Genomic DNA, 16,372 nt, shown 5'->3' with positions numbered 1-16,372 from the left:
AGCGCACCAGGGTTGCGATTGAAATGAGGAGCAGTTGAACATTTTTCACCCTGTACGAAATGATGACGACCTAAAAGTTACACTGAATTGTACACGTAGGTAGGTAAAGATGAAGACCACCCTTGTAAGTAATTCTTTCAATAAGAAGGTAAAAATCCTTACATCCAGACCTCTCCATATGGTTATTTCTCCCTTATTGATTTTCTGGGCGTTTCTCTTGGTCAGACACATAAAGCCGTGCTCAGTCACTTACAGTGCTCTGGGAAATATGAAACATTTATCTGTGTCCTGTCATAATTATTGACCTCCTTCGGAGACTGGCAGGAGGTTGATAAAAAGATGAACTTCAGTTTTTCATCCATGTCTGCCTTGATGTTACTCTCTATCAGATAGAAGCTTAAGCCATTTCCACCAGGACTTCCATGTACCTTTGATAGCTATGAAAAAAGATTGATTTCCGTTGATATTTTGTATGATTCATTCTCTAACTTGATCACGAGTCATCTCTCATTTTCTCAGCCCCAAAGAATGCATGTTACTGATGGTACTGGTTACTGGAATCATAGCCCCATGTGATTTCAATTATGACAACTTGTAATTCTGAGTCTTTATTCCAAAAATACTATTACAGATTTAAAAAGTAATCCTACTGAATTCATTAAAAAGTTTCACCAATCCAGGAAAAAATCTTGAATGAATGCTACTTGCTTATTTTGAGTAAAATATGACCATCCAAGAATAATTTCAATGTTTTTCCCTTTGCTTATCACTATTAATCATTGGTTGGAGTCGACATTTTTGGCTTCCTATAGGTAGAACAGGTGGCAACCATGTTTTGGCCAACACAAATACTGTATTTATAAAGTGAGAAATAAACGGATAAATATTTCCTTCTAATTTCAAATCTTAGAAACCTAGCTTAAAAAATAGAAATACTACATATATTATAACTATTACTATTAAAAAATTATGCTGCCCATTAAGTAAATGAAAAGTAACAACAACGAATATGAGAAAGGAATGTTCGATGGACCGTTGCCATCATTTTGGTTTTATTAATTAGAAATAGATGATTCACTTAGCTTTTATCCAGGCGCAAACATCCAAAAGATTCAAAGTGTAACTTCATTTGGCTTAAATAATTATACTCACTTTTTGATACTGAAATGAAGCTATATTAGTTTTCTATACAAATCAATCCCTCCTCTAAAAAGAGACAGTATCAGGAGAACAAATGTCAAGAGCATCATTGGCTCTTGAAAGAAAAAAAATAAAAGGTAGTCTGAAGAAAAAAAAAGAAGGAAAGGGAGGAAATAACATAAAAGGGTAAACCCAGTATATGATATTGCTGAATGGATAGTTACTATTTTGATAATGCACCCTTCCATTTTTTAGAAATCACTTACTTTAGTGTTGTGTAGGTAAGCTGAGCTGTATTGAGTCAAAGTACCTCCAGCAGTTCATATTCTTATGTATGTCTATACATACATTAACAAACAATACAAGAATAGTCTAACGTTAGGATGTTTCGTCTTTTTTATATGTGTAAATTCTAATTACTTTAAAGGAATTACATAAACTGTAATAAATGCTAAAACACATTCTTTATGCAGCAGCCCGTGGTTATGATGAGATAAAGGGGGGACAGAACAGAAGAGAGAGAGCTAGGGATTTCTCATATACTAAGAATCTTCCAGGAGGGGCTGAAAAATATAAATTTCCCAGGTCTTTAAATTAATATCACTTGTCCCAGAAATTAATCACCTACTGCTTTGTTATATTATTAAAAATTATTATGACCGTTAGCTCATGATAGTTTCCTTCATTTTGTACGTACATATTGAGCACCAGCTATTTGCTAGGCATTAATCTGAGCACTGGAGATTCATCATTGAATAACAATAACAAAAATGACAGTCCCTGCTCTGGTGAAGCTTAGAGAATACTTGGAACAGACAACAAATAAAAAAACATAATAAGTTAGATACTGTTTGAAGATGACAAGTGCTATAGGAAAAAAAAAAATGAATAAGGGAAATAGAAAATGTGGTATCTCCGGGAGGGTTATTTTGTGATTTAAACAGGTTAGTTAGGGTAGGCCTCCGAGAGATGACATTAAAGCAAATTCTTGAATGAGGTGAGAGAATGAGCCTTCCAGGCAGAGGGAAGAGTATTTCAGGTAGAGGGACAGCTAATATAAAGCTCTAAAGTGGGAGCACACCTCGGCAGGTCAAGGGACAGCAAAGGCTTAGTGTAACTGGAGCAGACTGAATAAGGTAGTACGGAGCACAACTATTATAAAAATATTTCTTTAAATACAGGTAAAGAAAATACTGTCGTGCTAAACATGGTAGTAGGCATATAATGTTTTCCTAAGTTTATGTCATCACATTAGAATAGGTATAAAATTTCAATGGATATCTTACTGAATTCAAACTACTAATTTTTTTTTCTTCCATGAGCCAACGATGCCTTCGGTGTTCCATTAATCTAGACTTGGGGACAATGAAGTATTCCTTTAAAAAGTGATGTTTTAGGTTACAACCTCAGGGAAATAGCAGTTGGCTTGGTAAAGGTGGTGGGTTATGGGGTTCCAGAAAGAGGAAACACCACATGCAAAGATCCAGAAAACTTGGAAACATCAGGGAGTTGTTTAAGGTTCTTCAAATAGGATGAGGACATGATCAGATTTTCTAAAATCAGGAAGATCCTTCCAACTAATGTAGAGTAGAAAGAGAGCGTCAGAGGGGGGCCAGGTGAAGACAGAGGCCAGTTTTGGGGCTAGTGTGGTAAATCAGGCAAGCAGTGGGGGTAGCCTGACCAGAAGGGTACTAGTTAAGATGGAAAGAAATGGATGGATCCTTAATGTATTTATTAGGTGTAATGAATAGACAGTGAATGAGGAGGTGTAGAGGAAGAGGAGAAAAGGAGAGCTCTCATGTCTCCAGGTTGAGCAAGAGATGGAATGGAGCCATTTGCTAAGACCAGAGAATGAGCCGGTCTAGGGGCAAGAAAGAGAACTGGGAAGGTGCATTCTGTACTCAGTATATACTGTCTGTAAACACCTACATGTTTCCTCTTTATAGCCAACAAATAGTTGTCTATATAGATCTGAGTCTCAGGAAAGACTGAACAGCTAGAAACAGGCAGGTATTTCACTGTAAAAATCAATTTTTATTTTATATATTTTTTAAAGTAAGCTCTACCCCCAGTGGGCTTGAACTCACACCACTGAGATCAGGAGTTGCATGCTCTACCAACTGAGCCAACCAGGCACCTCAAAAAGAAATAAATAAAATGATGCCTTGGCACATGTTAATTTGTACGCTTTGTATACATAATCCAGATTAAGCTATTTTTTTCTTCATGAAAAATAAAACTAAATATATCACATTGCCTACATTACTTTAATTGCTCCTACAGTACGTAAATAAGGTGATTTTAAAATGTAACATGGCAAGAATTTCATGATTTTTATCCAGGAATGTGAAATAATATTAAGTAATAAATAGTGGCTTAATTTAAAACATGTCATTTTGCTTGTCTTTTAACATAACTGTACTCATCTTCATTCTTTCTTTAAGGAAGGTCGTGGTTTTTTGGTTCTATTTAACATTATGTTATCCAGGTTAGGAACAATTACGTGCCAAAGACTGTTTCAAAAGAAAACACAAATGGCAGGCAAACAAAGTCAATGATGAGTAGGAATATATTTATAGTGTCACTCCTTAGATCTGGCTGTTCAAAAAGAGAGGCTTGAATTAACATGTATCTGTGTAAAGAGGGATAAAATGAAAATGCAGCCTGAAGTAGATAGCTGTCCTTATGAATCTGGTTACTTCTTCCAGCACTGTGATGCATATAGTGTATTTGTATGAGTGCCAATTAATCAGCATTATTGTTATAATTTGATTAGCTTATTGCTGAGTTAGCAAATGTCCTAAGAGGGGCAATGTCTCCAAAGTTTAAAATCTCCCGTACTTGGAGAAGCAACTATAATGGTTTAAAAATTATGGATTTTGGACTCTGTGACACAGTTTTCTTGTCAAATGGAGATATTAATACATAACATGAGGTGTTGTAGTAAGAATGAAATGAAAGCCTTGCCAAAGAACCTAGCATAAGAATCTAGGACTAAATCTTAATAACTGGAAGAGAATCTTAGTGTCTGAGAAGGACCTGGAAGTGATGGAGCCTACTCATGGTATGATTAAGGGATAGCAAATGGGGATCTGATGGAGTCTGATTAAAAGCACAGTTTGAAGAAAATTAAAACTGGATCAAACATTACGCCCCACTGAAATGAAACTTCTCAGAAAAAGGTATTCACGATTGGGGCGGATGTTGGATAAGGGTTAAGATAAGACCTTCTGACTAGGTGTTGTAGTTAGTTTGTCTCTGACCCATCGGGGCAGGTCTGTGGGGGAAGAATCGAATTTGACTGTCACCTTCAAGCAAAAAGAAGGCAAGTATTATAGGTCTCCTTTGCGGCTCTGGGGAAAGCTGAAGTCAAGGTCAGGGATCTGTGAATACAGTGTCAGGAATATGAGTGGCAAAGCCAGTAGTAGAAGTCCTAGCAAAGGGTAGAGTCAGTCCACTTCAAAGAAAAGCCAGATACTCTGTGATGACATTCTTTTGAAATGTGTTTGCATTTGAGTACCATTTTTAAATCATGAGTAAAAAAACGTGTGTATGTGTGTGTGTGTATGTGTGTGTGTGTGTGTGTGTGTAAATGTTTTAACAGTAGCTAAGGGCTTATCACAAAAGAGTTTTGGATTATTAATTTTCCTATTATACCACAGTGCTGGTTTACTGAAACCCTAACTAAAATTCATATATTTTGTGTACTCATTTATGGGTACAATGCCACTTATGTAAAAAAGAGTTTTATTCTATTTATAGATCAAATTGTAGTGAAAGCAAGAGCAAATACGTTTGTGCATAACAATCATGGAACACTACATCAAAAACTAATGATGTAATGTATGGTGATTAACATAACAATAAAAAATTTAAAAAAAAAGAGCAAATATGTTTGGTGTCTTTTTCTTGTTTTCCGAAAATGAAAAAAAAAATTTATAAGGGAACCTGACATAAGGATGGAAATAAAAGAATTTCAAATATTTTAATAGTATCTCTATAGGAAAAGAAGTTTGGATTGTTGCCTAATGAAGCTACTTTCTACTAGAATCCTACAATGAAACATAGGAGATGCCTCCAACTTGCCCTTGCTTCCTCTCACCATTAATCCAAGGGATTGCTGGATATTCTTGCCTCTTCCTTTAATTTCACTACTCTTTTTAGTTTTACCTTTTGCAACCACTCTCCCGTATTGTCATTATTGCAAAGGATAACAAATATTAGGCTACTCTAATTGTCCCCATGGCTCTAACACTTCCCAAGGTATTTCCAGCTCAGAGAAACAAACACTCACATTGTAGCTTTTCACAGAAAAGGTAGAATAGGAATGACTGTTATTAACCTCTGTAGAACATAGTATGTCTCAGTTCCTTGCGAGTTCTTCCTGTGAGACTTGACTGGGTTTTCAGAAACCCAGCGGGTCTTCCGACAATCCCCTGTGCTGACCAGATGTATCTGTCTCTTGATGCTACAATATAAAACTCTATTTTTTCCTTACAGACGAAGATCATCTATCATGACAATGCACTTTCATGAATGCAATTTAAGTTTATTAAGCACAACTGCTTTATGTCTGGGTTCACAGGCATACTGTGTCTTTCAGGCAGAGGAAAATATAAAACTTCTCACAGGGAGATTAATTCTATTATTAGATGATCTGTTTTTCCTGTTAACTGCATAACTATGAAGTCCGTAACACCAGAAACTAGGGAAGAGTTTGCAGGATGCTGATTCAAAGATTTAAATAGTTAATAATGAAAGATACCTTTAATAAAATATTATTGATATTCTTTCCAACTCCAGAGACAAAATTTCTAAAATCACTTGGACATCTGGTAAAGTTACAGTAAAATTATCACTGACATTCTTGGAGATATGGGAATATGTATTCTTCAGGGCTATAAAGGTTTTAACTGGGATGTCTGGATAAAGTAGCGCTCATTTAGGTGCTTGCTTTTTTGGTTTACTTATCTTTGCCCAATGGAGTTGGCATTAGCAGGAGAATAAAAAGACCTACAGAGTCCATAATACTGGGTGTCCTGAACATTTTTAAATGTAATTTTTGTCAAGTTGCCTTGATTCATAACAATCTGTTTGAATGTCGTGGACAGTTTTTGTTCTTATCTCGATGAGGACCATTCTATGACAAAATTATGTTACACAGTCCTCAAAGCAAAATTAGACCCATTTTTGTCAAATCATAGCAGGCCATAAAAAATTACAATAAGCTGCCTTTAGTACAGAAAACAGGGCTACAAATAATGAAAAGGATCAACATCTCAACTTTTGGTTGAGGATCAGTGCAAGTAAATTCAAAAACAAAAAAAAAGGGTGAGACAAATATCACTCGGCAGTTTTATTCCGCTTTAACACGATAATAGCCGTTTTCGATATTTACTTAACCTTGGTCTCTCCTGCATTGTTTCCCGACTTACCTGCAGTTGGAGCGGGCCTAAGCCTGGTGTTGCCGCGGCAGCAGCTGCCATGGTAGTTGGGATCAGCTGAACAGGGTAAGGGTCACCTAAGTAAGAGAATAATAGAGGTGTCAGCACCTTTCATCTACTCTCCACCTGCAAATTAAACTCGTGCATTCACTCTTTCCAAAAGCCTTCTTTTGTGTGCCTTGCTGGGGCCTAATGAAAAGCTCTATTGTGCAGCCTTTTACTAACACTCTTTTCACAATTCTGGCTGAGAGAGGAATGTGAATAAAAGGCACAAGCAATTAAGGCGGAAACCTCATCCTTTTTTCATGATGTATTTAGGAAAATGGGAGGAAAAAGTGTGCATTGATCAGAGGGCTGCACACACACACACACACACACACACACACACACACCCCCTAACAGTCTTGATAGGAGCACACCAACTCTCAGCACATTTAATTGTTATTATAAAAGGAACTTAACTAAACTTAATTCTATTTTAACAAACTAAAGATTTAAGCCAAATAGCTTATCTTTTGAATGCAATGTTACTGTCTCAATTCAAATAGCCTCTTTAAATAATATCTTGTGGACAAATTCATAGCAAAGAAAACATTTTATGCATTTTTGTTATATAAAATACTGGAATCTTTATTATCCCAGAGATAAATGTTTATAAAAACATATTATAAAGAAAACAGAAAATAGATGGTTTCTCCCTGAAGGGTTTCTGTTTGTGGTGGTATCTGAAAAAACAAAATCTTAGTAATTCAAAATTAAAGTTTTAATACATGTGATCTATAAAGATATAGAAACACACACAAATATATATACATATAAACACATGTAGAAGATTATAGGGTATGTTTTTCATGCAAATTTTTTTCACTTAGTAAAGAAGTACATACGCTTTTTGTATAGAGCCCAATGATATGCTAACAGATATGTACATTATTAATATTTGAAATATGACCATAGTAAAAAATAAAAAAAGTTATAAGAACCATTTTCTAACATATAAAACAGATTGTTTTAGTAATCTAGTTTGTGAAAAACTTGTTCAGTGTAAATGTATGGAAAATATAACTGAAAATAACTCAGTTAATACAGTCATTCAAAAATATTTATTGAGGATCTGCTATGTATCAAGCACTGCTCTCGATACTAGAAATAGAGTTTTAAAGAAGACTAATATGCAGAGGTGTATTTACTGGATATTTAATGAAGCTTAAGATTTGGGGTTCTGGGAAAGGCCCCTAGCAGTATGTTCAAAGGATCGTACATTTTTATATTTATCAGCTTTTTTACTTTGTTGTGATTTCTTTTTATAAATGAAAATTCTTTCTTTCACTTCTGTGTGTGTTTTTGAAAATTATATATATATATATATATATATATATACTTAAAACAATGATTATAAATAGATAATTACACATATTCTTGAAGTGGCCCCCAAATTATATTTTTCATGCTTCAAAATATCTGAATCCACCACTGCTGATCTGCCTTCCCAGAACTTACAGCTTAATGGGAGAAAAAAATAAAGATAATTCAAAGATTAGTAGAAAATACAAAGACTGTTAAGTAAGATAGGGAAGTATATAACATTAGGCACTGCACTGTGGGTGTTCCAAACCTAGTCTAAGAGGTCAAAGGTGGTCTCCAGGAAGAAGTTATGTTGAAGCTGAAATCTGAATGAAGTGAAAGCTAGCCAAACAAAGAAGAAAAGGAAGAGCTTAAAAAAAAAAAAAAAGAAAAGAAAAGAAGAAAAAGCAAAAGCAAAGGAAGAGCTTTCCTGGAAGGAAAACAATTTTCATGAAGACTCGCAGTCAAAAGGGAGTGTTCTGTCATAGCCCCGCATTGCTGAAGTTTAGGGCACAGGTAAGGAAGTAGATGGGACTGGAGAGGGTATCAGGGGCCAGATTATGTATGACATTATAAACAAAGAATCTAAACTTTATTCTGTAGGATAAAGGAAACTATGAACATGGAAAAAGGATGAGCTAAGTAAAATCACTTAGCCTGGACGTTGGAAGCTGGAATCAATAATAAAAAGATGCACATCTCTGTACAACACAAAATAAATGGTCTGCACTAGCGTGATGCTGAGATGGAGAATGATGGGAAAAGTGAAGGGATAAAAAGAAGAGGAACGGACAAAACTTAATGATTGTTTACATATGAGAAAGTAAGAGAGGACTCAGGGATGACTTTCATGTTTTTCACTGCATTTAGCTTCTGAGTGGTACTGTTTGTTGGGTTTGCAGACATAAACGAGAAGCAAGATTACCAGGTTGGGCCTGGTGGGGAAGGGGGAGGAGGGGAAGGGGGCAAATAATTCTGTTTTGGACATTTTAAGTTTGAAATTATTATTAGATATCTGAGTAGAGATATTCTTTGAGGCACTTGGTAAACATGTCAGGATTTGAGGAGAGGAATTCACATCAGAGACATAAATTTGACAGTGGTCAGCATACATCTGGAATTTAAAGCTGTAAGTCCTCATGATACCATTTAGAAGTTAACTGTAGGTAAAATATATAGGCCCAAGGATTGGATTGTAGAATATGCTAATATTTATAGTCAGGGAGATAGGCAACTAGCAGAAAAATGGAGGAGAAATATAAATTTGATGTTCCAGAAGCCAAGTAAGGAAAGATTTTCAGAAAGTGATTTTTTTTCAAATGCTGGATTTAGTAATGTAGAAGTCATTGGTGACTTCAAAAAGGGCAATTTCAGTGGAGTGGAGGGTGAGAAAGCCTAACTGGAGTGAGTGTGATCAACAAAGGATGATTTGTTGTAAAATTGGAGGCAGAAAGTGCAGACCCTTGCTCTTCAAAGTGAAGTTCTTGAAGAATAGCATTGGTATCACCCAGGGGTTCCTTAGAAATGCAGAATGTAAGACCCCACCCCAAATCTACTTGGGCAGGCACCCTCTAAGATGGAACCCCCAATGACTCCTACTTTTCTCCTTGAATTTATGTCCTAGTGTAATCCCCTATCCTTGAACGGAAGCCAAAGTGTTGAGATATTAGGTTACATGAAGACTCTGGCTTTGTCTAGTTTATCTTCTCCCCATCCTTACCCTCTCTGTCTTGAACCAAGCAGTTGTGTTAAGAGGTGCCCTATGGAGACATTTGCCTAGCAAAGGAATGATGTCTTCAGTCAATAGCAAGTAATAAGGCCTGCCAACAACCAAAGGAGAAAGCTTGAAAGCAGATTCTCCCCCAGGTCAAGCCTAGAGATGACTACAGTCCAGGGCAACACCTTGATCACAACTCTGTGAAAGATCCTGAGCCACAGGTACCCAACATGGCTGTGTTCAAATAAATGTTTGTTGTTTTAAGCCACTACCTTTTGGGAGAATTTGTTAAAGCAGCAGGCATATACCTTCTGAATTAGAATTTAAATTTTAACAAGAGTCCCAGATGATTTGCACTCATTTGAGGGGTGCTGGAATAGACAATTCCACTGAGGTGTTTTGCAGTAATTATTGAAGGACAAGTAATTATTAAGGTCAAGAAAACCTTATTTAAAAGGTATCTACCTGTAAACATTATAGAATGCTTGTATGCCAACAAGAAAGATCCAATAAATAGAGAAAAAACTGTTGATATAGGAGAGAGTGGACAACTGACGGATGTTACAATGGATAAGGTTTTATTTAGCATTTAGCATTTTTAATATTTAATCTAGAAAACACTATCTGAATTTATAAAGTAAAGGGAAGTTTAGATGTATAAAAGCTGCATTTGTACTATGCAAAGTAGCCAAAATAACAAATATTAATGTATGACTATTAGAATAGGCAACTTAAATGCTAAAACTGTGTAATTTATTTATATTGCTCATTTAATCAATATAATCCTACAATTAACTATAGTAAAAGTATAGAGGCTATGGTGCTCTTCACAGTGATAATTCATTTTATATAATTTAGTTTCCCTGTTGTGAATTAATCAATAAATTAGCACTTATAACATCTACCATGTGACCAGAACTCTGCTGGGTTCTTTGGAAGACAAAACCAAACCAAACCAAACCAAACCAAACCAAACCAAAAGAAACCTTGGTCTCTATCTACTACACGTCCATCTTTTCTAATTAAGTGCTGCTTATTTGAGTAGTACTGAGCATCCATAAGTTCTATGGGAGTTAAGGGAGAACTAATTCCAGGCTTCAGTCTTTAGAGAATAAAGGTAAAAATAAGAATGAACTTGGACTTGAAGATTTGCAGATGAAGGGGGATAGATGTTTTAGGTAGGGTGAAACGCATCAAAACACATGTATGACATGCTGAGGGAATGGAGAGAAATCAGTTTACCTGATAGGTGACAGAATAAGGTAGAAGGAAAAGAGGCTGAAGTCAAGAAGCTGGGAAACTTTTCATATCCCAGACTGAAGGATATTTGGATACAACAAGGAAATTGATATGAAATGAAGTTTTAGCAAGTGTCATTAAAGAAGTTAGGTAATAGGGGGGTTTTAAAAATGACCCAATCTCTAACCTAAGTTGAGATTTTAACTAATGAACTTAAAATGAACACATACTCAATTTCTTACTAACCACTAGATGTTAGTAATTCAGAAGTGCCCAAAATACCTATGCAGGTGTTTGCTATCAATCCAAATGTGTGAATAAATCTGTGTTGTTCAAGGGTCAATTGTATACATATGAATGAATAACTATTACGTTATACACATCCTATATGTGTGGGTGTTAATGCATGTATATATATAAAACGTTTATACATATGAATGAATGACTATTCTGTTATACACATCCCATATTGTATTGTGGGCATAAATGCATGTATATACATAAAACATTTATACAAGCTAAATAATTTTATATATGTGTAATGGGCTGAGTTGTGCTCCCTCCCCCCAAATTTCCATGTTGAAGTACTAACCCCCAGTATCTCAGAATGCTACTGTATTTGAGGATAAGCCTTTAAGAGGTAATTAAAGTAAAACGAGGTCATTCAGGTGGGCCCTAATTCAGTGTGACTACTGTTCGTATTAGAGGAAGAGATTAGGACACAGACAACACAGAGGACAACCAAGTGAGGACAGGGGAGGAGAAGATGGCCATCTACAAGTCAAGGAAAGAAACCTCAGAATGAAATCTACCCCATGGACACCTTGATCTTGGACTTTTAGCCTCCAGAACTTGTGAAAAAAATTTTCTGTTTAAGCCACTCAGTTTGTGGTATTTTGTTATGGCAGCCCGAGCAAACTAATATAATATGTTTGCCACACATGGTCACATATCAGTGTATTTGATGTTTAAGTAAATTGGAGAAAACAAAAGACTCACAGCATGAATTAAAAAGACTGCAATAGCTATTACGTGTCTTTAATCATAAATAGTTTCCAAGATATAATTATATAATCATAAACAGGATATCAACTAATTTTCAAAGGTTTGTGTCTAAGGCACTGTTCAACATACAAACATACATAATTTGAAGCATGTCTACCTTATTGCCAACTTTTCAGGCCCAAAATACCCAGAATTAGTTTGATCGAAATTTGCTCCAAGTTACTAAGTAAATACAAATACAATAACTGTGAAAATGGCCAATACAGCAATTTAACTCTTAATTAAATTCAAAATACATTACATGCATGTGCTGGTGTCTGAAGTGAACACAGAATCTATAAGACTTTATTTTTTAATTTTTTTAAAGATTTTATTTATTTATTTGACAGAGAGAGAGAGAGAGAGAGAGAGAGAGCACAAGCAGGGGGAGCTATAGAGGGAGAGGGAGAAGCAGGCTCCCCACTGAGCAGGGAGCCATCCCAGGACCCTGGGATCATGACCTGAGCTGAAGGCAGGCGCTTAACCAACTGAGCCATCCAGGCGCCCCCAGAATCTATAAGACTTTAAAAAACAAGGTCAAGGGTAGTTCTTAATGGCAAAAGAGAAATTCAGACCTGTTGAGGAAAAAAAGATCTTTTATTGAAGTAATTACTGTCATCTATTTGTGTCATCCCTTATTTAACTGTACTAAAAAAATATTACAACAGGTTTATTTTGTAAATACCTCATCAAATACTTATTAAAAATTAGATAATGGAAAATTCTGACTTTTAAAGTTCAACCATGTGTAAGTTATTCAAATTGACTTTCAACTAGTTAAAAGTAATATCTTTTACTCTTTCCTAGGTTTTAACCATTTGAACAGTTTTTCCCTAACCCTTTCCAGAATTAATTTGCTTCTTATTTCAAAGCCAAGTATGGAAAATTCTAGCTCACAACAAATTTTTTCAAAAAGTTGAAAAATATACTGAGGCATCTTAGTCAATTGTTTTTAGAATACAACTTAGCTTATAGAGTCTATTGATATAAATGATATAGTTAGTACTGAATAATCCAATAACCCCTCAGAAAGCATGTTAATTGCATTAATGTTAAAGTAATGAATATTTAGATAATAATTATCCCCACTGACACTAAGAAGGATTTATTTCTACGACATACGACAGAGTAAGAAAAACAATATTTTCCAACAAGGTTGTTTAGGCTGAGGAAGATTGTCAGAACAAGTAAGTATATTCTTACCCTTGGTCAAGGACATACCCCCTTTCATCCACTGAACTAATATAAATGTTCTGGAAAGTTTTACAGCATTATCTTCACTGAAATAAGGAGACTCATTCCTTTATTAGCCCTCCGTGGTTTTGTGTTTGTTGGTTTGGTTTGGTTTTGCTTCCTTGACAAATACTGGATTGCCTTTGCTAGGTGTTGTGAAATACAAAAATTAATATCCATACACATAGACACAGACAACCCCAGCCCTAGACGAGTTCCTGATCAAGTGAGGGGGATAAACATATAAGCCAATCCAATGATACAATGAGCAAACTAGAAGGTAGTGTAGAAGGTATTCTGGAAACCTCAAGAAAAGAAGAACTTAACTTGGAAACAGTTTCAAGAAATGTTATTTGTTAAAATGTCTCTTTAAAAATGACTAGTTTCACTACCACATTACCTTTCAGGACCATTTTACCACCTACTTTCCATTTGCTCTCTATTTGCTAGAGAGTCCCACAGTAAGCATCCACCATTTAGTACTAATTTGCTCTAATTAATCATCTCCTCAGATCATGACTTAAAACACTCTGCTCTTACCAACTCTAACTTCCAGGTGGAGGGAGCTCTGTAAGAATCTAAGAAAAAATGAGGTAAAAAGGACACTATATATAGAACTTTTGAAGAATGGTTCTTTCTTTCAGCTCATGGGCCCAAAGATGAATTGGTGGGATCCTTCTGCTTGGAAGGAGTCCCCTGCCATTGATAGGGCAGTGTTAACCATAACCACTATCCTTTACTGACCCCTGCTTCCAGTTATATTTTAATATTCTCAGTGTATGTGATGCCATAAGGGAAGGGTAAGCTCTGCAGCTATAAGAAGTAGGTAGAACATATATTTTACAGAGTCCTGTGTTTCACTTTGAAGGCAATGTTAAGTCATTGAAAGATTTTAAGCAGGAAAGTGACATAGTCTGATGGGTGTTTTAGATGGATCAATTTTGTGGCAAGGGATCGAATCTCTTGAAAGAGGGAGAGACTGGAGACAGACAGACTTGTTAAACACTATTTCAGTAAATCAAGTGGGAAATGATAGTGGCCTAAACTAATGATAAGGAAAAGAGAGGAGGGAATGAACTGGGAGACAGACTTGACCAATTTGATGGGAGAAAAGAGATACAGGAGAAAAAAAAGAAGAAAAAGTTATAGTTTGGGCTTTTAATACATGGTTTAAAGAATGACTAATTTTTTTACCCAAATAGTTATTCAATTGCTCCAACATCATTTTCTGAGTATTCTCCTACCGATTTGAAATGTGGGCAACTAGTATTTGTTGACTTTTAGCACTCTATTAAAATGTTTTACATATATACATATATAAATATACATATATACATCCATATATATGAACATATTTATGTGTGTGTATAAAATCTCATTTAATCTTCACAACTCAGTACCATAGATTTATTATTATTCTCATTATACACACACACACACACACACACACAAATGTACAGGATCTTACAGTTTGTAAGTACTATAGACATTAGTACTTCAGTAAAAAAGTATTGTTTCAGAAAACATCATAGACTATTTTTAGAATATTATGCAAATACAGACTTCAATTTTCAAATAGATATATTCATTTAGTTTTCCTTCAACTAATACATATCTAATACTACGTGGAGGACACAAAGAAATAAAAGGTATAGTCTTGCCTTGATGACACTTCCAGTTACAAAAATAAGATATACAGATACCAAAAGGGAAATAAAACAAAGCCACATGATTAAAATCAAATGAATGAGAAAGACAGTAATTACCAAAGAAAGGAAGAATTTACTGGAACTCAAATCACGGAAGAAAGAATCAGAGGAAGAAAGGACTAGGCTTGGGTTAGGTCTTCAGATGAGAGAAGTCCAGGAGCTGCAGTGCCCAATGCACAACAGATACTAAACATCTGCTAAATGAATAAATGGATGAGCTGAAAAGTAAGGACGAGAGGAAGCCCCAGTGGTTTTTCAGTTCCTCTAGCATATCCAGGGTATAAATATGTCCCTGAGTTGTCTCTTCTTACATCCTCACGTTACTCACTTGTCATTCCTTGTTTTATAATTTACTCTTAAAACACAACTGTTTATAGGTCCATGTACACCCTATTCCATCTCTTGCTTCCCAGCCTTCATTCAGGCTACTTTCTTCTGTTTGGAATGTTGTTTCTGTATTCCTCCACCCCGACAACTTCTTTAATTGCTTTGTTGTCCTTCATCCTTTGAAATTTGACTTAGGGGTCCCCACTTCAAGAAGCCTTTCCTGACACCTTCCACCTCTCTTAAATTTGAATTCACTCCCTTTCCCCTGACTTCTGTTAAAATTGTAGGCATATGTCTATCATATTACATCTGTCATTCTCCCCCAAATACACTATGAGCATCCTAAAGGCAGGCATTATGTCTTACTCATCTTTAAAATCCCCAGTTCTTAGTACAGGAACTGTTAAAATGCACAGTTCTGTTAAATACATAGCACAGGCTGTTAAAATGTTTATTGACTGAATAAATGAAGAAAATTTATTTAATTAAGAAATTAACAAATATCAAACACAGGAGACCACTCTTCCCATAGCAAAAGCTTACAGTTTAGTAGAAGAAACAGATTGTGAGCAAATAATTATACAATAAGGAACAAATTAGTTTTTGTACAGGGTTTAATTCAAACAGTTCAATTTAATTCAAACAATTCAGGGTTTAATTCAAACAATAATGAAAAAAAGATGATCATCGACCAATGATACAAAAGTACAATAGGGAATAGAGGGGAAAGAGAAGCCTAGAGTTTGGGGATATAAGGGAATATGGACCCAGAAGAGGTAAAGAATCTTCTGTAAAATATTTTCATTTATCAAATAATTCTTTTATAATATTCCATAATCTCTTTTGTAAATTTTGATTTTAAAGCAATTCATATCTCACTGAATATTTAAAAGTAAATAATATTAATTTCTTAAATCTTAAAATAATTTCTGTTCACTAACAAGAAACCATTATTATGATGTCATTAAGGCACCTAAGCATGGTCAAGGTGTTTACCAGAAAAGATGTTATATATAAACAAATGACCAAAACAAAATCTTTCATCATCATGACTGTTCAAATTACTTTAGACTTTCTGAAATCCAAGCGAGGTGAACTTTGCTTTTTATGGTGATAAGTTCAGCTATACCTCCTCCCTCTCTCCCTTTTAGGTAAGTTAAATTTATAACAATTCC

The 16,372-nt window shown here is 35.2% G+C and overlaps 1 protein-coding gene across 9 annotated transcripts in view; it reads right to left on the bottom strand.

Moving 5' to 3' along the window:
• SOX5 (SRY-box transcription factor 5) overlaps positions 1-16,372 on the bottom strand; it is a 1,011,837-nt gene that overhangs the window by 99,608 nt on the left and 895,857 nt on the right. For all 9 annotated transcript variants that reach the window (XM_073877852.1, XM_073877855.1, XM_073877854.1 and 6 more), the window contains one exon: positions 6,576-6,661. In XM_073877852.1, coding sequence (XP_073733953.1) covers positions 6,576-6,661 — 86 coding nt within the window. The remainder of the gene's footprint in view (positions 1-6,575; positions 6,662-16,372) is intronic.

The sequence above is a fragment of the Callorhinus ursinus genome, unplaced genomic scaffold, assembly GCF_003265705.2.
Source record: "Callorhinus ursinus isolate GAN/ISIS: 27379988/994484 unplaced genomic scaffold, GSC_fseal_2.0 scaffold27, whole genome shotgun sequence".
Lineage (NCBI taxonomy): Eukaryota > Metazoa > Chordata > Mammalia > Carnivora > Otariidae > Callorhinus > Callorhinus ursinus.
Note: the sequence above shows the minus strand (reverse complement) of the source record. Positions and strands in the feature narration are given on the sequence as shown.